The sequence below is a fragment of the Dendrobates tinctorius genome, unplaced genomic scaffold (genome assembly GCF_039654945.1).
Source record: "Dendrobates tinctorius isolate UK_male_01 unplaced genomic scaffold, ASM3965494v1 ptg000029l, whole genome shotgun sequence".
In the NCBI taxonomy this organism is placed as follows: Eukaryota; Metazoa; Chordata; class Amphibia; order Anura; family Dendrobatidae; genus Dendrobates; species Dendrobates tinctorius.
In genome coordinates, this window is record NW_027361697.1 from 56048307 (window position 1) to 56074240 (window position 25934).

At 42.0% G+C, this 25934-nt stretch overlaps 1 protein-coding gene across 4 annotated transcripts in view; it reads right to left on the reverse strand.

Annotated features, from left to right (window-relative positions):
* Positions 1–25934, reverse strand: part of DENND1B (DENN domain containing 1B) — a 270500-nt gene that overhangs the window by 168534 nt on the left and 76032 nt on the right. For all 4 annotated transcript variants that reach the window (XM_073571725.1, XM_073571723.1, XM_073571724.1 and 1 more), the window contains exons 4-7: positions 5195–5244; positions 4957–5076; positions 2122–2191; positions 545–625 (exon numbers count right to left, since the gene is read on the reverse strand). In XM_073571725.1, coding sequence (XP_073427826.1) covers positions 545–625; positions 2122–2191; positions 4957–5076; positions 5195–5244 — 321 coding nt within the window. The remainder of the gene's footprint in view (positions 1–544; positions 626–2121; positions 2192–4956; positions 5077–5194; positions 5245–25934) is intronic.

Genomic DNA, 25934 nt, shown 5'->3' on the forward strand with positions numbered 1-25934 from the left:
GATATTGCTAGCGATATCGCTTAGTGTGACAGGCCCTTATCTCTTGCTGTCTTCAGATAACAAAGCAAAAGCCTGCTGACAGATTCTCTATAACACTTAACACACCTAATTCAGTGTAACATTGCAGAGGACCTAACATGATAAAGAGAACTAGTGTCCGTCTGTTCAGATGAGCACAAGCACGTGGTCTGCTGTGCGTCTGAGCTAGTCTGAATGGATGGACATTTTCAGAAAAATACACAAACGAAGTCAATTTGAATTCCGTTCATGTCATTACATTCTGGGGCTGTTGAGGATTTATTGGATTCCTTCCTGCTTTTTGGGGGGACTCGGGTGGAACCCACTAACTCACTGCGGAAACATTGAAAACAGGGCCTTACAGATCCGACTTCACAGATTATTTGTGCTCTATTTTATATACATTTTATATAAGGTGTGACACATGAAAAGTGACAGATCATTCATACTGTATTATTTTCTGATGGAAATCTGTTACTAAATATTAAACATTAATGAAAACTGTCGAGAAGCTGAAGGGTCTTACCAGGTTCAGGCTAACAGGAGTGTGCGCTTCCGGAACAGGATGATTGTAAAGAGTCTTCAGTATATCATTCAAATCATTTTCCTAAGTTAACAAAATAAAAAAAGACACTTTTAGTAAAAGCCTACAACATTTCCAAGTGTAACCCTAGTTCTAGGAGAAAAAATAATGATATGACTCAACTTAGCATTGGAATAAAGCAATATGGTCAGTACATAGCTACACAGTAAGAGACAAAGCTTTTACTTCCTAGTCTCTAATACTCAGTACAGAAGTGAAGATTGGAGAATCAAACCAGATCCTAAGGGTGTGTGCACACGTTGCGGATTCTGCTGCGGAATTTTCTGCACGGATTTGTCTAAATCTGCAGGTCAAAAGACCTGCGGTTTATCTGTGGATTTTCTGCGGTTTATCTGCGGTTTGACACCTGTCATGGAGCAGGTGCTAAACCGCTGCGGAGTCCACACAAAGAAGTGACATGCTGCGGATTTGAAACCGCAGCAAATCCGCGCGGAAAATTACGCACCGTGGTCACTGTGGTTTGTGATTTACATAGGTTATAATGGTACTGTACACCGCAGCAGGAACTGCTGCGGATCCGCAGGGCCAAATGTAAACATTTTTCACAATAAGACTTATGGAATAGGTAAAAAGGAGCATGGCTTCTAAGCCAAAAGCTCATTACTGTTTGCGAAGTTTTCTGCCACTTCTCTGATCTCCTGCAGTTCCTCACTCATGTTCGACCAGCACCCATGTGTTAACAAATATGCCTATTGGCTTGTTCACACACTGCTTTTTTGCTGTGTTTTTTTTTCCCAAAAAAAAACAGCATTTCACAGTAACAGCAAAGTGAATGTGATTTCTGAAACCTCACGCAGATGCTGCTTATTTTTTCCTTGCAGATTGAAAGCACCAAAGTCATTTTTCCAAATTTGGACCAGGTCAAGTCTTTCAGTGTTTTTTTTTAGCAGCGTTTTCCACCTATCCATGTGAATGGGGAAAAAAAAACACAAGTAAAAACTAAACATAAATGAAACCAAAAATGTGTCACGTTAAAACAAAACAAAAATGCTGCTAACACTGGAGTGTTGGCAGGAAAACCACTCTGCAAAAATATGAGGTTTTTTTTATGTGCTTTTTATGTTTTCTCATTTATTTGAAAGGGTGAAAAACAATGGAGAAATGCTGAAAGAACTGACATGAAACTGCTACAAATCTGCAAGGAAAGATTAAGCAACATGTTCACAAATCTCATTCACTTTGCTGATACAGTAAAGCACAGTTTTTTTTAGCAGGAAAAACGCATCAAATGCGAAAAACGCATCAAAAATCCAACATGTGGACAAGCACTTATTGTCCTCTATGACAACACTGATAGGACATTTCGCATAGAATTTAAAGAAAGGAGATCTCCAATAAAGTGGCTAGTTTGCCCAAAAGCATGTAAGAAATGTTGGAGAATCCATGGGAATCGGTGTAGTGCGTGTGATACATGGATGGAAAAACCTTACAGCCTGCTTTATACTACTAACTAGAACAGCAGGTGACAAGTCACCGTGATGGCAGCGACAGTCCGTTACCTGTTCTTTCACCAAGTAGTCGGCCAATGTGTTTAACAGCTTGTAGTAGACTTCAAACCAGGGCAGATAACTGTGGGAAGAGAACATGATCACTGCTACATACGAAGAAGATGATAAATCCACATATTTACATACATAGACACAAGTCCAATCAGCCCCAGTACGAAGACAGTTGTTGATTTATTTTCGAGAGAAAACATTGTGCTGCTCGGCGCGGTGCGCGCTCATTTATCATATAACATGAATATTGTTCTCCACTGTCTAATGAAAAATAGCATGCCCCCTCTGTGGGCAGCTCGCTCCTCAGGGTGGCAGATTTATGGCCCTGCTGCTGAGGGATACCCAGCGGCACCGCACCAGAGAGGTCATGCATTTCAATGTTGTGCCCGGCTGACCACACTCCACCGAGGTGCAGCCATCAGGGTCGTTACAATGGGAGGCTCCTACATAACGCACAAGCTGAAGACGGCATCCATGGTGGAGTAGGAGGTCACAGAGAGGATTAGAAGAGCACCACAGAGACATCTGCCTGTCCTAGCTAATAGTTATAGGGTGTACGGGTCTAGAAATATGGATGTTGCGAACAATATAGACCATGTGCTCCATATAACACCACACAAATGGTCCACAATTATCTGCAGTCTTCAATATCCGTAAATTAGAGAGAACCTAGGATAAAACACATTAGAAAATACCCAGCAATAAGCAAATAATAGTAATAGTACATGTAAATACCATCGGGTACTTGGATGACACTACCTTAACCTAAAGTACATAAAAGCCATCCCCCGCGACAAGCTGTACCCAATCAGGATGGACCCTAACTCTTGTTTTGTACATACAGGGGTGTGGTTCGCCCTCCCGTCTACATAGCTTTCCATAGGTAGCTGTTGAAATGATCAGGTTCTTTCACGCTATTCATTGTATGGTAAAAAAAAGACTTGGAAAACTCATTCTCCAAGACCGTACGATTATGGTCACACAAAACTTGATAGAAAAAAAATTAATTTACGTAGTGAAAAAAATGATGAGGTTTATAAACTGAATAACCACAATACTGGAATGCAGATTGTATTCTTTACGGCATTTACAGTATGGGTTCTTTAATTTGTTTTTTGATAGACCAAAGTTTAGAGATGTGGCAATGCCAAGTATTTTTAGATTTTTATTGCTTTTTTTCCTTTATTTTTAATTGGTTGAAAAAGTGGATGGTTCAAATTGTAATATTTTTTGTAATTTTTTTATATTTTTAAAAATGTCATGTTTTTTTTTTTCATTTTTTCACTTTATTTTTATGTCACTTAGGGGACTTGAAACTGCAATTAGATGTCTACATTTACAATCTAGTTAAATACTACAGAATTGCGTTCTTCTACGACGTTCAGCCTATAGCAGAGCTGTACAGTAATGCCAAGATGGCGCCGACTAGGTCCTTCAGCAGGATGCACCACAATCATGTTGCAAAGGGTGGAGAGATAGGAGCTTGTTTCATTTAAATCACTCTGCCAGAGACTTGCAGCTAAGTCTTTATGGTGAAGAGAAGCGATCGGAGCTCTGCTCGCTACTGTTACAGATAGATGCAGACTATGTAACATAGTTGGGATCTACTGCTCGTAGATGGAGCTCAGCTCCTGATGTAGAACCCAAGGCTAAAGTACAAGTTTGAGTCAAGGGGGTAAGGCACTTTTATCTAAGCCAATGATTTGCAGAATGCACATTCAAAGGAATGGTTGTTGCCAATCAGTGCCCAAGGACACATGCCCAACAACTGTCTGAGGACTGAGCGCATCTTCATGGCAGGCAGAAGAATCACAGCACATTTCAACATGTAAAGAGGGATGTCGCGCTGACAATATTACAAACTGCAAGCGGCCGATCATTCATCCCCTACAATGTACACATGCATGATGCTTGCTGGATGGAAACTGCACATTGTGACTTCTTATATCACTGATTGGCGCTTGTAGAAGTTGATCTTCCATTTTAAGATCTTCTAGACTTTTGCCACCAAATCTGCCAACTGACTGTGCCAAGCAAACGGCAGAGTAAGCGTCAATAAATAACCCTGCCGGCATGACATTTTTCAGGATTGTTTCCACACTAAATGTAGTGACTTTGCTTCATGTGCAGCACAATCGGGGCACCTGATGTGTGGACTCGAGCACTTCCATCTGCATATAATATAGAGAGTGAGGGGCTTACCAAATGCTGAGTCTAGCAAGAAATACATGGCCTCATAAGGCGCTGTCCCACTCCACAATCCTTCCCATATTTCATAGCTCATTAGAAGGCGATTCAAACAGTTTCCCCTGGAAAGGATTCCCAAGGCTGCTAGCTATTAGCAGCCCAGCCTTGCTCCAGGCTCTTGTGCCACTTGGTGCCACTGCAGAGGATATGTTTAAATTGAAGGAGTCAGAGGTTAAGTGACGGAGAGGAAGTGGTTTGTGTAAGAAGGGGCAGGTGAGCAGTTACTGCTAGGACTTTATAAGGAGACCCCCTTTTTTGCAGGTTCACATCTAAAGAAAGGGAAACTGCCTTTCCTCCTGTCCAGACAGTAGAAAGTGTTGGGGGAAGGGACTCTCCTATCTAAGGAGAGGGAAGTCTAGGAAAATGTGAAACACGTGATGTCTGCGCAAGAAAGAAAACTGGGGGAAAAAATGGAAAATCCAGAAGAAAAGGCCGGCTTAGGCAAGTAGCATTAGATGTTGACCAAGACCTCTCGGAGTTGTTATGGGAGCAAGTAGATATGGAGGAAAAAATTAGAAAGGTAGGGCAACAAAGGACAGAACGCTTGAATGTAGAGTAATCTAAAATATGTAAGTAAAAAATACCCACCTTAAAATACACAGGCAGATTTTACCCCCTGATGTCAAGCGGCAGAATCCAAACCTCTGTTTACTCTCGATATCCGTCAAGACAAAAGTAAAGTGCTGCCCCATCTGAGCCTGAGAACCCCTGCAACGGACATCGGAAAAAAGCAAACCAATGTATCTAACAGAGACAGCAACACATTTAACATAAGAAATGTAGTTGGCAAAGGTACACAAGTGTTACAAAACCAACATGGCATTACCTTTCAATTGCAAAGGGAAAGCAGAACTTTGGCACCATGCATAGCAGGTCCTGCAACATAAAATGCGGAAAGAACACTATGAAAAGAGGATGTTACATGAAAACACAAGAAATGAGGAACTATTCACAAGATATAATTGCCTCAATATGATAAACAGAAATGTAAAGCATTACAGTGCTCGGTGGAGACATCCAATAAACTTTATTTTCCATGTGCCAAACCTATAGCTGGCCAAACACATCAGATGAAAGTGGCCACACTGGCTGATGGCTGACACTTAACCCTCAGAAATGTTATACAAAGCAATATGTGCCAGGGGGCCTGTCATGGTAGATGTTGTATACCTAGAGTACTATGAGCCCCTGGGCAACTTTAGACCTAGCCCCTCTCCACCAGCTTGTGGCTCAGAAGACACAGGTAAGCTGCCTCCTTATGGCCTCCATTTGTGCCCATAGTACTTTGTGCCTCCGTATAATAATGCCCCCTTCTGTGCCTTCATATAATACAAACAACCTCTTCTTTGCCTGAATATATTACAAATACTGCCTTCTTTCTATACATCTCTATATATAAAAATCAATGTGTGTGTGTGTGTGTGTGTGTATCACCAATCAATCACTAAACATCTCTCATTTCACCAGACCTGGTTAACAGTAGCTGAGATGTGATTGGTTGCTATGCGCAAGTTTTCCCACTTGACAACACCTCAGCAGACACTGACATGGTGGGCGAAATCTAGCATCCCCGGGAACATAAGCTCCAGCCATCGCCTGTCCCCCAGAAAGGAGCAGTGAGTACATGACAGAAATGAATCCCCCCTCCCGTGTGGTATCATTAAGTGACACACATGAATGTAGGAAAGTGCACATATTAAATATCATGTGGACTTAATATTTTCTCACAGACACTTATGCATTATTGATGTGTTACTGTGCTCTGATGCTGTGAGTTTTTTTTAAAGTGCTACTTTCCCCATAATTCACCTGAATATACCCATATAACACATAATGCTTTTCCCATAACAACCCATTAAATATGATACTATACTGCACACAGATGCTGTACATCCATGAGCAACTCAGCCGGACAAATTACAAGTTGATGGTGCATGAAAATGTGTGTGAAGGTTTCTCTACTAATGTATAAGGTTTGTGCCTGTCCATTGGTGAAAAGCATGACTGTGATATTTATGGTGGCAGCTAAGTGAGAATATCAGCCTGATCAGTAGAAAACCTGGGATCTTAGTGAACCATGTTTCTGTGCAATTTCACTATTCTGCTTTTACTGGCTCTGACGGGATGATGTGGGATATTAGGGGTACTAGTCCGTTGGCTCTGGCTGACGGGATGATGTGGGATATTAGGGGTAGTAGTCCGGTAGCTCTGGCTGACGGGATGATGTGGGATATTATAGTGAATGTGGCTATGCGGAGTGGGCGGCGCTATACACTCACCTTTTTTATTTATATATATATATATATATATATATATATATATATATATATATATATATATATATATATATATATATTCATTACAATTTGTTATAACTACTACTATGCCCGGGCAGCGCCGGGATCTTCAGCTAGTATATTAATAATAACCCCTTCTGTGTCTTGTGGTAGATCAGCCCATTCGGCTGCTTAACAAGGTAGTCACAGAAATGCTTCTTGTTCAAATTTTCAACTGGTTTATTAAAAATAGGCTTCATAAACCAGTCAAAACAAAAGAAATAGACACACTCAGTCTTCATGCCATAAACCAACCAGCCCTTATAACTGCAGGGTTCTCCCTCACAGGAAATCAGGTTCAGCTCTGTTTACCAAGAGCCCAGCTATGGAGGTCAGCTCCCCTCCAGAGTGCACAGAACCCACATTAAGTCCAAAGGCTCCACTTTTACCTCTTGGACCCATCCTGAGAGTAGAGATATGGTGAACAGCTGTCTCGCTCAACTCTTCACTGATAAAAATACACCTGGCCCCGTCCCTCTCAGCACATAACATGCAAGAGCGAAACTTCCAGGTTTAGATCAATGAAGCCAACAACCTCAGTGAAACATATCTCCTCTCCAGCACATTACCAGTGACCCTCTTACACTCTCCATATATTAATGTCTCTATAATAATAATGCCCCTTTTGTGTCTATCTTCATGCGATAATAATGTTCCCTTTGTGCCTCTATAATTTAATACCCCAATTGTGTCAATTAAAAAAATTAAACGTACCTCACCCCCGCTCCCATGTCAAGGCTACTGGGCTCTATTTCTTCTTCCTGCAGCTGTCGCCACGACACAGGAGGTAAGATGTCATTTTTCCACATGCACCAGAAATCTCATAGGCTGCACACCTGAATGGGGTTGTCCAATACCAGGACAGCCCCTTTTTGATCTAAATGTTTGGTGCTGATAAAATAAAAAAGCTTATGGTCACCCCCCGTGCCGGCATATTTAGCGGTGTTGGCACTCGCATTCCCGGGGCTGTAGTGCGGTTGTTATTAAATGTGAGCCCGGCGCCCAAGAAATGCTGGAGTTACTGTCCCCACCTTCGGCGTAGTGTCCACCACTAAATATACAAATGTACAGGGTGGGCCATTTATATGGATACACCTAAATAAAATGGGAATGGTTGACGATATCAACTTCCTGTTTGTGGCACATTAGTATAAGGGAGGAGGAAAACTTTTCAAGATGGGTGGTGACCATGGCGGCCATTTTGGATCCAACTTTATTTTTTTCAATGGGAAAAGGGTCATGTGACACATCAAACTTATTGAGAATTTCACAAGAAAAAACAATGGTGTGCTTGGTTTTAACATAACTTTGTTATTTCATGGGTTATTTACAAGTTTCTCTTTGTTTACAGCCATTGACATGTCACAGAGGTTAACACGTGAGGAGCGGATAGAAATTGTGTTGATGTCTGGTGAACGCAGTACCCCGATCATTGCAGCAGATTTCAATGCAAGACACCCTACGCAAAAAAACTGTCACCATTCCCATTTTATTTAGGTGTATCCATATAAGGGTGGTTTCACATTAGCGTTTCAGGCCGCAGCGTTGTCCTGCACACGGCCGCTGCTAAGCCCCGCCCCCCTGTCGCGCCTCCGCCGGTAGCTCCGCCTACGGGTGCATGACGCTGCATGCGTCCCCTATCTTTAGCACTGGGGATGCAGGCAGTGCGCAGGTATGCGTTTGGCGGCGCATGCGTCCTTTTGACGGTGCGCCGAGCGCACCAAATTGCAAGGCCTGCGTCCCCAGTGCTAAAGATAGGGGACACAGGACGCATGCAGCATCATGCGCCTGTAGGCAGAGCTACCAGCGGAGGCGCGGCAGGGGGCGGAGCTTAGCGGCGGCCATGCGCAGGACGACGCTGCGGCCTGAAACGCTAATGTGAAACCACCCTAAATGGCCCACCCTATACATTTGACCAAGGGGTTAGTAATGGTGGTGTCTTATAGACGCCTCTCCAATATTAACCTGTGGGCTTATTGTCAGCAAACATTACAAAGTTGAAATCAACCACACAAATATTACCCCCACTTACCACTTCACCACAGCAAGTGGGAAGCGCCGGAATTGGCGCATCTAATAGGGGTGGCTGCAGGTTGCTATTTTTAGGCTGGGTGGGGGCAATAATCATGGACCCTTGCCAGTTTGAGAATACCAGCCCCCAGCTGCCTACTTTGGCTTGGCTGGTTGTCAAAAAATCAGGGGCACCCTATGCCATTTTTTTGTATTTATTTGAATAATTAAAAAAAACAGCGTGGTGACCTCTCTCTTTTTTGATAACCAGCCATGATAATGTTGACAGCAGAGGGCTGTAGCCCACAGCTGTCGATTTTGCCTGCGCTGGTTAGCAAATTAGCCATTTTTTTTACATTTTATTTATTGCACTGGGGCAGGCTGGTAAATTCTCTCATCGCACACCTGCTCTCACTGCTATTAGTGAGACCGGGTGTACAATGATGAGAGTAGTACTCTCATCAGCCGACGCCTGTGACTGGCGGTGACCTTTTTACAGTCGGTCATAGCTTTTGGTTCATATGCTGTCATCTGAACAGAAACATGGTGTTCAGGGAGAAGCCCGTGTACAGACTCTAGGTGTTCGGTACGGACCCCGAACTGTACCGTTCGAGTTCGCCCATCCTTAATTAGGGTTGCACCTGTGTTAACACAGTCCAGCAAAGTCTGAATAACAACTCTCGAACCCTCCACTAAATCCATATCTCAAAAATCTGTGCAATAAGTCATACATATGTTGTATCACACGCATCTACAGTATATGTGGACAAATATTTCAAAGATGCAATTAAGTGCACAAGAAAATACCGTAATATATTTTAGTAACACAAGAGTATTTTAAGAGAAATTCTCTGAAGAGCTACATATTGACAGAAATTTTGTGATACTAAAAAAAAACAAAAAAATTATACTTAAGTATGAAGAATGCATCAGAACTATATAGCAAATAATGCAATATCTCTTGGCACAGAATTCCAAGTTTGCTGGAAGAGATAAAATCTGAGAAGTAAACAAAAATATCTCCAACTGTAATGTTCAGGGACTATACAAAGGAACGAAACTGGGTCTGAGCCTTCCCAGCTGGACAGCCGGGTGGCCTGGAAGTGTAATATTCACAGAGTGCTTCTTACACCGAGGCTCACATTAGAGTATTCTTTTTTGGATCTCTAAAAAGACACCAAGCTTCCCACACTCCTGCTGAGACTCTCTTTTTAATAAAGACATACGGGTATCACATGAGATTCCTTGCTATATGAAAAACACCCCAGTCCTGTATGCTGATGGGATGCTTGACAAGAATGTCATATGCTACCACCATTTCAGAAGACGCTGAGAGACAGGCGGCCGGGCGCTCAGGAGGAAATCGTGATGGGGCGCAGCGTGTACGGCCATTTCTTGGACCGTCTTACATAAACGCATACAATTAGCAGTGTGAATATTTAGGGCAGGTTTCAGTTAAGGTCGCCATAAATGTATTTTCCACAGATGTAACCATTTTCTATAGGACGCTCTGTAGAGATTTCTCATGTTGTATTGTAAGTGCGCAGAGAATATTTGTCCCTCATGCAGAGTAGCACAGTCATAAGTGCAGGGGGCCGCTCTGTAAGACCCCAATCACTGGAACACACACATGATGGGAGACACTGCATAGCTGGTGTTGTTTTGGGGCACTGTCACAGGGGCTGCAGGTGGCCTGTAGGTATCCTATTATAAAGGGGTATTTGGGTAAACGTTTTCTCTTCCCTCCTAAAGTGTGGCAGCTGAGCATGAGGACCACCCAGCTCATTCTGGAGTAGCAGTCCGGCCTCCCCTTCCCCAATCTAGACGGTATCTACTGGGTAGATGGTAATTACTACCTACTGGAGCACCCTTTGTATCAATATAAAGAAGCAATGTAGCCCAAACAGTGATATCTTATATTTATCTTATCTCCTTCACAGTGTCATCCTTTCCCTCCCCCCAAGGCCAAGCACTACAAGCAGCACATCACAATGAAAATTACTATGTATATAATGATTTATATATGTAGACAGAATACCTCAATGCCCGATAGGTGGGGGTTAATTTTTCAGACTCCCACCTACCTGCTCCCTTGCAGGTCTTTCCATGGAAGAGCACACAAGGTGGCTGAACAAGCACCCAGCTATTTTAGGAGATATGGAAACACCTAACTAAAATCGAGAGTGACATCCGCATCTCCATGTATGGGAAGCTTTCATGGCATTTTTATTAGTAAATGATGATATAACTATGGTATGTTACATTTCAGTAAGGTATCAACACAGTACAAAGGTACATTAGCCTCATATAGTGTCTATTAAGAGACCTATTATAACAATCTGACAATATTAAGAGTCCTGAATAATCGGACTATATGGCAGAATTAATCAGATGTAAAAGCGTAAAGTTGTGTAGTCCTAGCTGGCAGTGCCTTTGTTGGATATCAACACACCTAACAAGGTAAGTCCTCCATGAGAATCTCCCCCATTACACAGCGATACATGCTCTGCCTTAAAGAAGCACTTCCATCTATATTTTTTATCAAGTGTGTGTATATGTGCATGTAGTGTAGTGTTGTGTAGTGTAAATATTAATACATTCCCCTACTGCTGGCATCTCCGGAATCCAGAGCCGTTCTACTCTTCTTCTCAGTGACATTACTGCTCTGCAGACTCTCCTGGTCCAGCGTCGTTCTGCTCCTCTTCTAAGTGATGTCTCCGCTGTGCAGACTCTCCGGGATCCAGAGCCTTTTTGCTCCTGTTCTTAGTGACGTCACCGCTCTGCAGACTCCAGGATCCAGAGCCGTTCTGCTCCTCTTCTCAGTGACGTCACCGCTCTGCAGACTCCGGGATCCAGCGCTGTTCTGCTCCTTTTCTCAGTGACGTCAACACTCTGCAGACTCTCCGGGATCTAGAGCCATTCTGCTCCTCTTTTCAGAGACATCACCAGCTCTGCAGACTCTCCGGGATCTAGAGCCATTCTGTTCCTCTTCTCAGTGACATCACCACTGTGCAGACTTCGGGATCCAGCGCTGTTCTGCTCCTCTTCTCAGTAACATCACCAGCTCTGCAGACTCTCCAGGAATCAGAGCCATTCTGCTCCTCTTCTCAGTGACGTCACCACTCTGCAGACTCTCCAGAATCTAGAGCCATTCTGCTCCTCTTCTCAGTGTCGTCATCTCTGTGCAGACTTCGGGATCCAGCGCTGTTCTGCTCCTCTTCTCAGTGACATCACCTGCTCTGCAGACTCTCCGGGATGCAGAGCCATTCTGCTCCTCTTCTCAGTAACGAAACCGCTCTGCAGACTCCGGGATCCAGCGCCGTTCTGCTCCTTTTCTCAGTGACGTCACCGCTCTGTAGACTCTCTGGGTCACACTGCGCTCTGTGTCACCCAGAAGTGGCTTCTACAGTGTAAGTCTATGGAGTGTCAGAACAAAGTTCTTTGTATAAGAGACTTCCGGCTCACACACAGAGAACAGAGTGAGGCCGCTAGTCACAATTGTGATGGCGTCATGGAGAAGTGGAGCAGAACAGTGGTAGGGGGGTATATTAACGCATTCACACCACATTACATATTCACATACAATAATAATAATTGTATTTCTAACATATTCTTCAGCACTTTACAATTAAGTGAGGACAATGTAACACATAGTTCACCAGTTACAGGAGGAGTGAGGGTCTTGCTCACAAGCTTACACTCTATGAAATAGGGGGGGGACACAATAGGTAGAACGTGCTGTTACAGTATGTACGGTCCGGACACCATTACAATAAATAGGGTATTCCTATAAAGCTGCAGGATCCGTCTGATTGTAGTTCCCCGATGCTATTGGAGCATGGAGGATATGGAGACAGATGAATACGGACGAGCAGATAGTGATTAACATTTAGAAGGAGGGAACTGGGGAGCGTTATATACACACATTTAATAAAAATTAATATAGATGGGAGGCTTCTTTAATTTCATACCACTACAATTCGGGAGAGTTGTTGTTCGGGAGCCTGGAAAAGCTGTGCATAAACCCCGGTGATAGCGGTAAGAGGTAATTTTCCACTAGCTATTGTAAAACAAATAGCAAAAACTATTATATACATAATGGAGAAATTATCAATACCGTATAATAAATGGACATCACGCACAGACGGACATTATGGCTCCTGGAGAGGTCACTGGGCAATCACTTGGTCGTGCATCGTGCACAGACACGGAGTGAGTTGAATTTCACAGACAGCGGCACTCCAATATTTGCACACTATGGGCAAATTCCACAGCAGACACACATGCGCACAAACACATGCAGGAGGGAGTGTGGGGTGCTGGCGAACTGCCTGCTTCCAGTCTCTGGGGAAAATCCACTTTAAAACCTTGGAAGTCTTTAAAATTCATTTAGCCAGCAGGTCTGTGGAGCGTTTTATATACAGCATATACGGGAGGGGGATTCTCTCCCAGTATCCCCCCCCCCCTCCCGGTAGTGTGAACAGGGACTCCTGTGATCAATAAAAACCATCTTGTGAATCTCATTGTCATGTCTCTTTATAGAACCTTTCAAAAAAGGTGAGAAACAAAGCAGAAAAAAAGAGATGATAATAGTGAAGAGAGAAACAAAAATCAGCACACAAGTCTGACGAATTAGGGGTTTTCCAGTATTTTAGTAAAATCATCTGTTCTGGTGGTCTCTGAGGCCTCTGTATGCCTTCTGTAGTGATGTCTGTGCCCACGTGACAGTCACTGTCCTCATTAGTGGCATCTATGGCACGTGGTGGCAGCATTCACCTGCACATGGATGGCTCGCCATCACTGCAGGAAGTGAGCGCACACCGGCGGCAGTGCTGGAGCCCGCAGGGAAGTCAATGGGCCAGTAGAGGTTACTTTTATATTTTACACCGTTTCCTTCTCAATTGATTTTCTTATAACACCGGAAAACCCCTTTAAACTCGAGTAAAAGCAGCTGTAGAATGAACAGAAACAAATCTATGGAGAACTTAGGGCTGAAGAGAGCAGGGATCACATAACCCTACAGGACAAGATGGCCACAGACATTTATAATAAAGGAATTCGAGATAAACCTTATAACAAGTCTCTGAATGTAAAGATGACTAAGGGTCCATTTACACAGACCGACCGGTGGCACAATAGCGTCACCAATCGGTAAAATTAAGTGATCAGCGGCCGTTTTAAGGTTAGTTTACACAGGCAGTAAATGAGTAAACTGAAAGTTTTGCTTGATCATTGGGTGATTGGCAGCTGTCTACTTGGCAAGAAAACCATAAAATGAGCGTCTGTTCATATGAAAAGGATTCCTCCCATGAAGGTTTTTTCTGGAAATCTGTGTATATAGTGTAGTGTCAGTGTGCTAATATACTCACCGAGTTCCGCCTTCTCCTGTATCCAGCACCCTTCTGCTCCTCTTCTCAGTGACGTCACAGCTCTGCAGACTCTCCGGGAGATCCAGCACTCTTCTGCTCCTCTTCCAGTGAAATCACAACTCTGCAGACTCTCCGGGATCCAGCACTCTTCTGCTCCTCTTTTCAGTGACGTCATAACTCTGCAGACTCCCTGGGATCCAGCACTCTTCTGCTCCTCTTTTCAGTGACGTCACAACTCTGCAGACTCCCTGGGATCCAGCACTCTTCTGCTCCTCTTTTCAGTGACGTCATAACTCTGCAGACTCCCTGGGATCCAGCACTCTTCTGCTCCTCTTTTCAGTGACATCACAACTCTGCAGACTCTCCGGGATCCAGCACTCTTCTGCTCCTCTTTTCAGTGACGTCATAACTCTGCAGACTCCCTGGGATCCAGCACTCTTCTGCTCCTCTTTTCAGTGACGTCACAACTCTGCAGACTCTCCGGGAGATCCAGCACCTTTCTGCTCCTCTTCTCTGTGACGTCACCGCTCTGCAGACTCTCCGGGATCCAGCACGCTTCTGCTCCTCTTCTCAGTGACGTCACCATTCTGCAGACTCTCCGGGATCGAGCACGCTTCTGCTCCTCTTCTCAGTGACGTCACCATTCTGCAGACTCTTCAGGTCACACTGCGCTCTGCATGACCTGAAAGTGGCTTTTACAGTGTAAGTCTATAAAGTGTCAGAACAAGTTCCGATAGCCGTACATTGTAAAGAGACTCTTGGCTCACCCATAGAGCATACAGTAACCTGCAGAGTCTGCAGAGCAGTGACGTCACTGAGAAGAGGAGCAAGAAGGGTGCTGGACACCAGAGAAGATGGCAATTGGTGAGTTTATTAATACACTTACACTACACACATATGCACAAATTTAGTGAAAAAAACATTCATGGGAGGGATCATGGAGGGAGCAATCCACACAAACATAATTAGATAAAGTAAACTATCATTTAGAAGTGAATATCCACAACACAATTAGGTTTTAGGCTGGAGTTCCCATGGCAGGTAGACCATGTCATCTAAAAATTAAGTTTTTTTTAATGAGATACATAGGTCACCACCACCACAATCGTTTCCACTTTGTGTGATACAAGGGGGTCACCATTTCTGGCCAGTATCATTATGACAATAGACATTTGACCTATTTATGACTATAATACAAGACACAGTATTAATATAGGGCTGAATGAGGCAGGCAGCACCTACATGTTCTTATGTGCACCCTTCCCACCCACAGCTCCAGATATGGCACATATGGGCCGATAATGTATGTAAAGCTAAAAGCTTGGAGGAACTAATGGTGCTATAAAAGTGAGTTAAACAAATAAATAAATATGGGTAGCAGAACGCAAAAGCTGTAACGGGCCAGCAGATGGCGATAGAGAGCTCTGCAATCCCTGGCACTTACGGAGCACAGTATATAAGACTAGACACAACATTCTGGGACACAATGAAGCAGAATACAATGCAAACTTCTATTTTGGTGCATCTAAAATTAATTTCTCAAGCTGCGCTACTTAATATATCCAAATCCATTAACTTTCACTGATAGAAGGCTGCACAGAATATATTACATAAAACTGAAAAAAAAAATACTGTTCATACTGGCAAAGCTCCAACGCCACCACTGTGCACTGTGCCACCAGCATCTCTGCACTTCTTGGCAATCATGACATGCTTTGCATGCATGGGACTGCTGCAGCCAATCACTGTGGTAATGCTTGCTGGCATGAGACTTCTGACGACAGTGATTGGCTGCAGTAGTCAAGTGCATGAATGGTGACATGGTAACTTAGTTATTAAGGTTGAAGGGAGACTTTAAGTCCATCAAGTTCAACCCATATCCTATCCTAACTTGCCCTAACATGTTGATCCAGAGGAAGGCAAAAAAAACCCATGTGGCAAACAGTAAGCTTCACATTGGGGAAAAAATTCCTTCCCGACTCCACATACGGCAATCAGACTAGCTCCCTGGATCAATGCAATATTAAGGAGACTAGTGTATATACCCTCTAATATTATACTTTTCAAGAAAGGCATCCAGTCCCTTCTTAAATTTTAGTAGGGAATCACTCATTACAACATCATACGGCAGGTAGGTACATCCATCATTGCAGTACCAGTAAGCAAAAACTAGCAGGGACGTCCAAAACTGCAATGTGCACGGACGTCAGAATGAGCCTTAAATAAGTAAAAATAAAACCTATAATAATATCAGAAGCAAAGAGATGCCAATCAATAAAGGAACAGAACAGTCATAATTAACCATGTAGTAATAAGAGATCTATTAGCAGAAAGATACCAAGATACCAAGCTAGCCTATGATGCTGGTGGTACAGGAGGACAGCAGACAGTTTGGACACTGCAGTCTGTACTTGGACAGTGAATGTCAGAGACGTGAAAACGGCCAAAATCTCCTGCAAAAATGTGATGAGTCAAGATAACAATAGAAGAAAGGTTATATTGAATAGCATAGAATATGGGGATCACTTTCAGAAGGTAGGTGATAACTGAATAATATATATGATGTGTAAGATGGCTCCGGACAAGTCCTTGAGGGGAGATATGTATGTGAGCTCGGAAGCATGATCCAGCACATATAGTGCTGAGAGAGTTATTAGGCCATTCCAGGGACGGGTTTTACGACCAGTCATGAGATTAGTGGGAATGACTGCTCACATATCCAGGGCAGGCGTTAGGGGCAGGCAGACTAGGCAGCTGCCTAGGGCCCCCGCTGCCCGAGGGGCGGACATACCGCCGATGCAACTGCACCATAGCGGGAGAGTATGCAGCCGTTATGGGGCCACTCAGTCAAGATAGCGGGCAGGAGTGAAAGGGGCCTGGTGTCATGCAGCATCAGGCCCCTCTCACTCCATCCTGTAATCAAGTGGATAACCAGAGTCGGGAAGGGAGCGGCGCACAGAGTGAAGGAGTTAAAAAAGGGCGTGTCATGCAGGGAGAGACACTGGCCAATGAACGCTTTCCTCACCAGACTGAGGAGAGCGCTCACTGGCTGCCATCTCTTTTCTCCTGCATGGTGCGTCCCAATGGTGAGTACTCAACTGTAGTCAGGGGCCCGGACCGCACAGCACACGGGACAGCAGTGGAGGAAGAGCAGGACTTACAGTGAGTCTTCTGCTCCCTCTACTGTTCTATTCCCAGCAGCATCTCAGAGAAGAGGTCGGGGGAGGCGGCTCACTGCACGGGACATCTCACAGAGAGGAGGTCGGGGAGGAGAGCTCACTGCATGGGACAGCAAGGCAGCAGCAGGGGGCTAATATCAGTACTCTCTGCTCTGTATCCCCATCCCCCACAGTCATTTCTGCAGCCTTCTCCAGCTGATCTCTGCACTATGTAGTGGACCTCTTCCAGGGCTCATCTGAACACCTGATATCACAGATTAGTATGTGTATGTATGTGCTTGTATATGCATGTATGTATATCTGTGTGTATGTTTTTATCTGTGTATCTGTGTATGGTATGTTTGTATGTTTGTGTGTGTATGCATGTACAGTATATGTGTATGTCTATGTGTGTATGTACAGTATATGTGTATCTGTGTATGTGCAATATATTTGTATGCATATATGGTATACTAGCTGAAGAGCCCAGCGCTGCCCGGGCATAGTAACTAACTGTGGTTAGTTATAACAAATTATAATTATCCTCCATCCCATAGTCCTGTGCCCATATACCCATCATACATATCCACCATCCCATAGACCCGTGCCCATATACCCATCATACATATCCTCCATCCCATAGTCGAGTGCCCATACACCCATCACACCTCCTCCATCCCATAGTCCCATGCCCATATACCCATCACACATTCTCCATCCCATAGTCCCATGCCCATATACCCATCATATATATTCGACATCCCATAGTCGAGTGCCCATAAACCCATCACACATCCTTCATCTCATAGTCCCATGCCCATATACCCATCATACATATCCTCCATCCCATAGTCCCGTGCTCATATACCCATCATACATATCCTCTATCCCATAGTCCAGTGCCCATATGCCCATCACACATCCTCCATCCCATAGTCCCATGCCCATATACCCGTCATACATATCCTCCATCCCATAGTCCAGTGCCCATATACCCATCACACATCCTCCATCCCATAGTCAACCATTATGACATCATAATGAGCGGCGGGGCTAGCAACCTATGATGACATCAGCATCGCCATGGCAACCATTATGCAATCATAATGAGGGGCGGGGCTTGATACACACTTTTTCACCATTATGTAGATAGGGGAAAAATTTGGTGAATTGGATCGTGCGGGGTTAAAATTTCGCCTCACAACATAGCTTAGGACACTCTCGGGGTCCAGACGTGTGACTGTGCCAAATTTTGTGGCTGTAGCTGCGACGGGACGGATGCCTATCCCGGACATACACACACGCATACATACATACATACACACCCACATTGAGCTTTGTATATTAGATATGTATGCTTATGTGTATGTATGGTCAGTATATGTGTATGTATATGTGTGTACAGTATGTATATACTATATGTGCATATAACTATGTGTGTATGTATGGTATCTGTGTGTAAGTATATGTGTATACGTATGGTATATGTATGTGCATCTGTGTATATGTACGGTATTTGTGTGTATGTACAGTATGTGTATCCGTATGTATGTACGGTGTATGTGTGTATCTGTGAGTATGTATGGTGTATGTATGCACAGTATGTATGTGTATGTACGGTATGTGTGTGCACAGTACGTGTATGTATGACAGTATATGTATGTGTATCTGAGTGTATGTATGGTATATGTGTGTTGCAATGTACGGTATATGTATGTGCATCTGTGTGTATGTATGGTGTATGTATAAATGGTATGTGTGTATGTACAGTATATGTAGAGCAGATAACAGATGATACAGATACCAGACATATAATGTAACATAATATATACATGGTCAGGCTCTGCTGGTTCCAGCAGTAATCACATAACCATGAGGAGGCGCTTGCACACTTGCTGTCATGTGCCAACTAGAGAGTCAGCCATTTCTGTAGTGTTCTATTCATTGACATAGCAGACACTAGTTGTCACCTGACTGCAAGTCTGACTGCGCTGGAGCCAGCAGAACCGAATGCTAACGGAAACTCTATGGAGGACTATGGGGAGTGTATTATACTCTATGGAGGACTATGGGGAGTCTATTATACTATATGGAGGACTATGGGGAGTCTATTATAGTCTATGGAAGAAAATGGGGAGTCTATTATACTATACGGAGGACTATGAGGAGTCTATTATATTATATGGAGGACTGCGGGGAGTCTATTATACTCTATGGAGGTTTATGGAGAGTGTATTATACTCTATGGAGGACTAGGGGAGTACATTATACTATATGGAGGACTATGGGGAGTGTATTATACTCTACAGAGGACAATGAGGAGTCGACTATACTTTACAGAGGACTATGAGGAGTTTATTATACTTAACGGAGGACTATGGGGAGTCTATTATACTATATGGAGGACTATGGGGAGTGCATTATACTATATGGAGGACTATGGGGAGTCTATTATGCTCTATGTAGGATTATGGAGAGTGTAATATACTTTATGGAGGACTAGGAGAGTAGATTATACTATATGGAGGACTATGGGATGTATTATACTATATGGAGGACTATGGGGAGTCTATTATACTATATGGAGGACTATGGGGAGTCTATTATACTATATGGAGAACTAAGGGGAGTGTATTATACTATATGGAGGACTAGGGGGAGTACATTATACTATATGGAGGATTATGGGGGAGTATTATACTATATGGAGGACTAGGGGGAGTGCTAAATGCAGCCTATTCATCAAGTGATTGGATTGGTTATGCCGGAACAAAAATCATTATACTCAATAGCACATCGCCTGGTGAAAACTGCAGATATGCTGCTAAGATGATACTGTATGTGGACAGATTGATCTACTAGTGATCATTCTGTCCCCATCATTGTTCCTCAGCCGGTGTAAAGAGGCTGGGAAACAACCGGCGAAGAACTTCAATATTGTTGATCACACTCGATTAGTGGCCTGAAATTAGTGCATGTAAATACAACCAAAATGTTTCTGTGTGATGGTGCAGTTTGTTAGCATTTGGGGCCCCATTTTAAACTTTTGCCTAGGGCCCCACTTTGCCTAACACCGGCCTTGCACATATCCCTATCCCAGAGGCGTGGTTTAGCAAATAAAACGAAGACAGAGTGTCTCATTCAGTGTCCGGACACGCTATATGTTGTATGGACTTTTTACTTATGCTTTCACTTTGTGCCGGAAAAGGCTGTTGTTTTGTTTTGCTATCCTGAGCGATTTATGCAGTTTACATAAACTTGCCTGGACATTGGAGCAATATAGCTTACTCTACCTACTTCATATTGCAGCTGAGTGATTACAAATCTCTATATGCAAATTGCCTCTTCAGAGAGAAAGAGGACTTTTACTCTACAGCGCCACCTATTGGTAGTAGCGATCCTACAAGTCACAATCAACCCTTTAATGAGTCTTGTAATATAACTTAGGATAACAGCCAAATCAGAATCTCAATTTGCAGACACGGTGTTTCGGGCAATTGACCCTTGTCAGTGCAAAGTATGAGATCTGATTTGGCTAGGTGAGAGGCTCTGGACTGAGGTCTAAGGGGTAAGGTTTCTCCTTGTGAAGAGTGACATACCAGCTCTGGCTTGTCAAGGTAAGTAGGCTTATTCGCCGTGCAATGCTCCTCTGGGAAATTTAATATGCAAATTGCCTCTTCAGAGAACTTTTACTCTACAGCGCCATCTCTACAGATGGTATATGTACATAATAATGGTGGTAGGCGATAAGAGAATATATAGGATGGTATATGTACATAATAATGGTGGGTAGGCGATAAGTGAACATATAGGATGGTATATGCACATAATAATGGTGGGTAGGTGATAAGTGAATAATATATACCGTAGGATGGTATATGTACATAATAATGGTGTGTAGGTGATAAGTGAATATATAGGATGGTATATGCACATAATAGTGGGTAGGTGATAAATGAATAATAAATAGGATGGTATATGTACATAATAATGGTGTGTAGGTGATAAGTGAATATATAGGATGGTATATGCACATAATAGTGGGTAGGTGATAAATGAATAATAAATAGGATGGTATATGTACATAATAATGGTGTGTAGGTGATAAGTGAATAATATATACCCTAGGATGGTATATGTACATAATAATGGTGTGTAGGTGATAAGTGAATAATATATAAGATGGTATATGTACATAATAATGGTGTGTAGGTGATAAGTGAATAATATATAAGATGGAATATGTACATAATAATGGTGTGTAGGTGAAAAGTGAATAATATATAAGATGGTATATGCACATAATAATGGTGTGTAGGTGATACGTGAATAATAAATAGAATAGTATATGTACATAATAATGGTGTGTAGGTGATAAGTGAATAATATATAAGATGGTATATGTACATAATAATGGTGTGCAGGTGATAAGTGAATAATATATAAGATGGAATATGTACATAATAATGGTGTGTAGGTGATAAGTGAATAATATATACCGTAGGATGGTATATGTACATAATAATGGTGTGTAGGTGATAAGTGAATAATAAATAGGATGGTATATGTACATAATAATGGTGTGTAGGTGAAAAGTGAATAATATATTGGATGGTATATGCACATAATAATGGTGTGTAGGTGATAAGTGAATAATAAATAGAATTGTATATGCACATACGGTAATAATGGTGTGTAGGTGATAAGTGAATATTATATAAGATGGAATATGTACATAATAATGGTGTGTAGGTGATAAGTGAATAATAAATAGGATGGTATATGTACATAATAATGGTGTGTAGGTGATAAGTGAATAATATATAAGATGGTATATGTACATAATAATGGTGTGTAGGTGATAAGTGAATAATAAATAGGATGGTGTATGTACATAATAATGGTGTGTAGGTGATAAATGAATAATATATAAGATGGTATATGTACATAATAATGGTGTGTAGGTGATAAGTGAATAATATATACCGTAGGATGGTATATGTACATAATAATGGTGTGTAGGTGATAAGTGAATAATAAATAGGATGGTATATGTACATAATAATGGTGTGTAGGTGAAAAGTGAATAATATATAAGATGGTATATGTACATAATAATGGTGTGTAGGTGATAAGTGAATAATATATTGGATGGTATATGCACATAATAATGGTGTGTAGGTGATAAGTGAATAATAAATAGAATGGTATATGCACATACGGTAATAATGGTGTGTAGGTGATAAGTGAATAATATATAAGATGGTATATGTACATAATAATGGTGTGTAGGTGATAAGTGAATAATAAATAGGATGGTATATGTACATAATAATGGTGTGTAGGTGATAAATGAATAATATATAAGATGGTATATGTACATAATAATGGTGTGTAGGTGATAAGTGAATAATATATACCGTAGGATGGTATATGTACATAATAATGGTGTGTAGGTGATAAGTGAATAATAAATAGGATGGTATATGTACATAATAATGGTGTGTAGGTGAAAAGTGAATAATATATAAGATGGTATATGTACATAATAATGGTGTGTAGGTGATAAGTGAATAATATATTGGATGGTATATGCACATAATAATGGTGTGTAGGTGATAAGTGAATAATAAATAGAATGGTATATGCACATAATAATGGTGTGTAGGTGATAAGTGAATATTATATAAGATGGAATATGTACATAATAATGGTGTGTAGGTGATAAGTGAATAATAAATAGGATGGTATATGTACATAATAATGGTGTGTAGGTGATAAGTGAATAATATATAAGATGGTATATGTACATAATAATGGTGTGTAGGTGATAAGTGAATAATAAATAGGATGGTATATGTACATAATAATGGTGTGTAGTTGATAAGTGAATAATATATAAGATGGTATATGTACATAATAATGGTGTGTAGGTGATAAGTGAATAATAAATAGAATGGTATATGCACATAATAATGGTGTGTAGGTGATAAGTGAATATTATATAAGATGGAATATGTACATAATAATTGTGTGTAGGTGATAAGTGAATAATAAATAGGATGGTATATGTACATAATAATGGTGTGTAGGTGATAAGTGAATAATATATAAGATGGTATATGTACATAATAATGGTGTGTAGGTGATAAGTGAATAATATATTGGATGGTATATGGCAGATAGAGCACCAGGTGACCTAGTCTTTCATGGATATACAACATGTAGTTAGGCATCAGAGTTTGTATTGTATGGAGTAACACACGTCAATGTGACGCCAACAGTAGGTTGCGTTAGTAATAGCTATAGTAACTGCAACTTTGTGTAAATCTCACAGTCCCACACAAAAATGACTGAATACCGACCGCCGCAGTCTCATCACATTCTTCCATTCACTTGTATTGGAGTGCAATGTGGCTGAAGTTGCCATGCACACCGCGGCTATAGACTATCAATGCTGGCAATTAGCGTAGGTATGAGACAGGACAGTAATAGCAGCTATGGAGCGAAATAAATAACACTACGATGAGCTGTCAAAGAGAAAGAGACGAAAAATAATAATTAAAGCGTGTGCGCGAGGAGGAACCCCGCGCCCACTACCCCTCGCACAAGCCGCGCAGATAAATAGATATATCTCACAACCCACACACAAGCTTCTTTCACACCAGTCAAAATGACAGAATTTAGCTTTGAAACCTGCTGGCAACATCCTCTGCATTATTAAAAGAGTGTCTGGATATAAGGGGATTAAACTCTGCCGCATACATTATTCCAAAATATGTCTAACAAGTAGCTTCATTATCCTCTGCCTTTTCACAGCTCCCTGTGATGTACCAATGCTACATTCTCCTTTTTTATTTTTACCAACAGCTGGGTAGGGTGCGCTCCCAGCCCCATTCTCAGCGTTCACATCTCGCCGGAGCCCCTGCTCCCCCTCGTCATTGTGTTTCCTGCAGAACAGAGGAAGGGCCCTTCTTCTAAAGATCAATTCATATTTCCATAATCCATGCCTGTGCCTCTCCCCGGGGTGGTGGGTGTCCCTCGTGTCTTCAGCTACGTTCTACAACTGTCAATAAGTCCCGGTAACAATGGGGCCGAGACAAAGGGGCTTTGGCAGACGAAAGAGGCAGATAGGTGGGGGGGTCTTGCCTGGTGCCATATGCTGGTTTGATTCTTAAAATGCCCTCCCGGTAAAGAAAAACTGTTTCTTCATCGTAATCTCCAACATGCACTTTTAACCCTTCCGCACAACAAAGGCGAACGCTTTCTAATAGCTCATACACATTACTACATTGTAAGAAGCGCCGTTTCCATCATTTCAATTAGAACATGACGGTGTAATCGTATTATCCCTCGTGGATATGAATAATTAAGATTTTTATTTTTTTTTATTTTTTAAAGTTAATTATAAGTAAAATGTGACTTATTATTGTAGAGTAAACTAAAAAAAATGAGACCCAGGATATCCAATATACACTGGTTTACAGTGAGCCACTGTCTATGGTAAAAATGCAATGACGCGCCGTAAAACGTAATCACCTCGAGAATCAAAGCAGCCCGGCCGTAGGAAATAGAGATGGAAATTTCTAAATGAGATTATCCCTTAAAGACCATTACAGACGTGGCCATTAACCCCAGATTAAGTGGTTAAGAAGTGAGTCTGCCATTCAGATGTCACACGTGCCGTAACCACAAAGCAGGTTTAGAGGATGGAATACAGAGCCTGCGCTCACATCACTACGCCCCAACGCAGGACTTTGGGAAAGTTAAGGCTGTGTGCCCACCATGAGTTTCTGGCGCATGCATCAAAAACGCAGCATCTTTCGGCTCCAGCCATGTGGATGGGATTTATAGAAACCTTGTGCACATTGTGCTTTTTTTTTTTTTTAGCTCCTTGTAAACTGGTCTCCAGATTGAGTCCACAACATGTAAATTTCTTTTGCGGGCCTGCTGAGATGTATGTGCACCATTTTCCCATAAACAGGTAAATCCACGGAAGAAATGCATCAAAAAGGCATGTAATCTGCACATGACTGTCAATAAAGTCAAAGCCAAATATCAGGAAGCATCAAAAACAAAGCAGCTTTATTTAAAACATGACACACCAAAAAGTTAAAAAAAAAAAAAAAAAACACTGTCAAAAAAGCGATAAAAAGGAATGTAAAGAACGGCACTCAAAAACACAATGAAAAAATGCAAGTAACCTAATTTACATAATAGGTGCAGAATATCTGTAACATCAGAAACTCAATAAAAACTGAATGCAGCCTAAAACAATGACCTATTGTACAGTGAATGACTGGATATCCGTGTAACAAGGAATCCGCCATTTCCCTGGTACATTTATGGTTTCCACTCCTATGGCTCTACGTGCTAATCTCATGACGGGTGATGCATGATGGTGAGACTCCGTACCCGATCTCAAGGACCAGCGCTGCGGGGTGAGAGGTTTACACGTTCTCATCCTTAAGGATAGGACCTAGAGCCCGGTGTACATATTCAATCGTCTATTAAGAGAATTATTGGCAGTAGTCACTATTCCCTGACTCTATGATCTGTAAAAATAAGATTTTATCAAATCCCAACATTTGGAACTAAGTATAAGAAGATCAGTGTTGACACAGCAGTGCTATAGGGCCCATTGTCTGAGACAGCTTGCCTACCATTGGATAAGGGCTTCAATTTCGCATCTA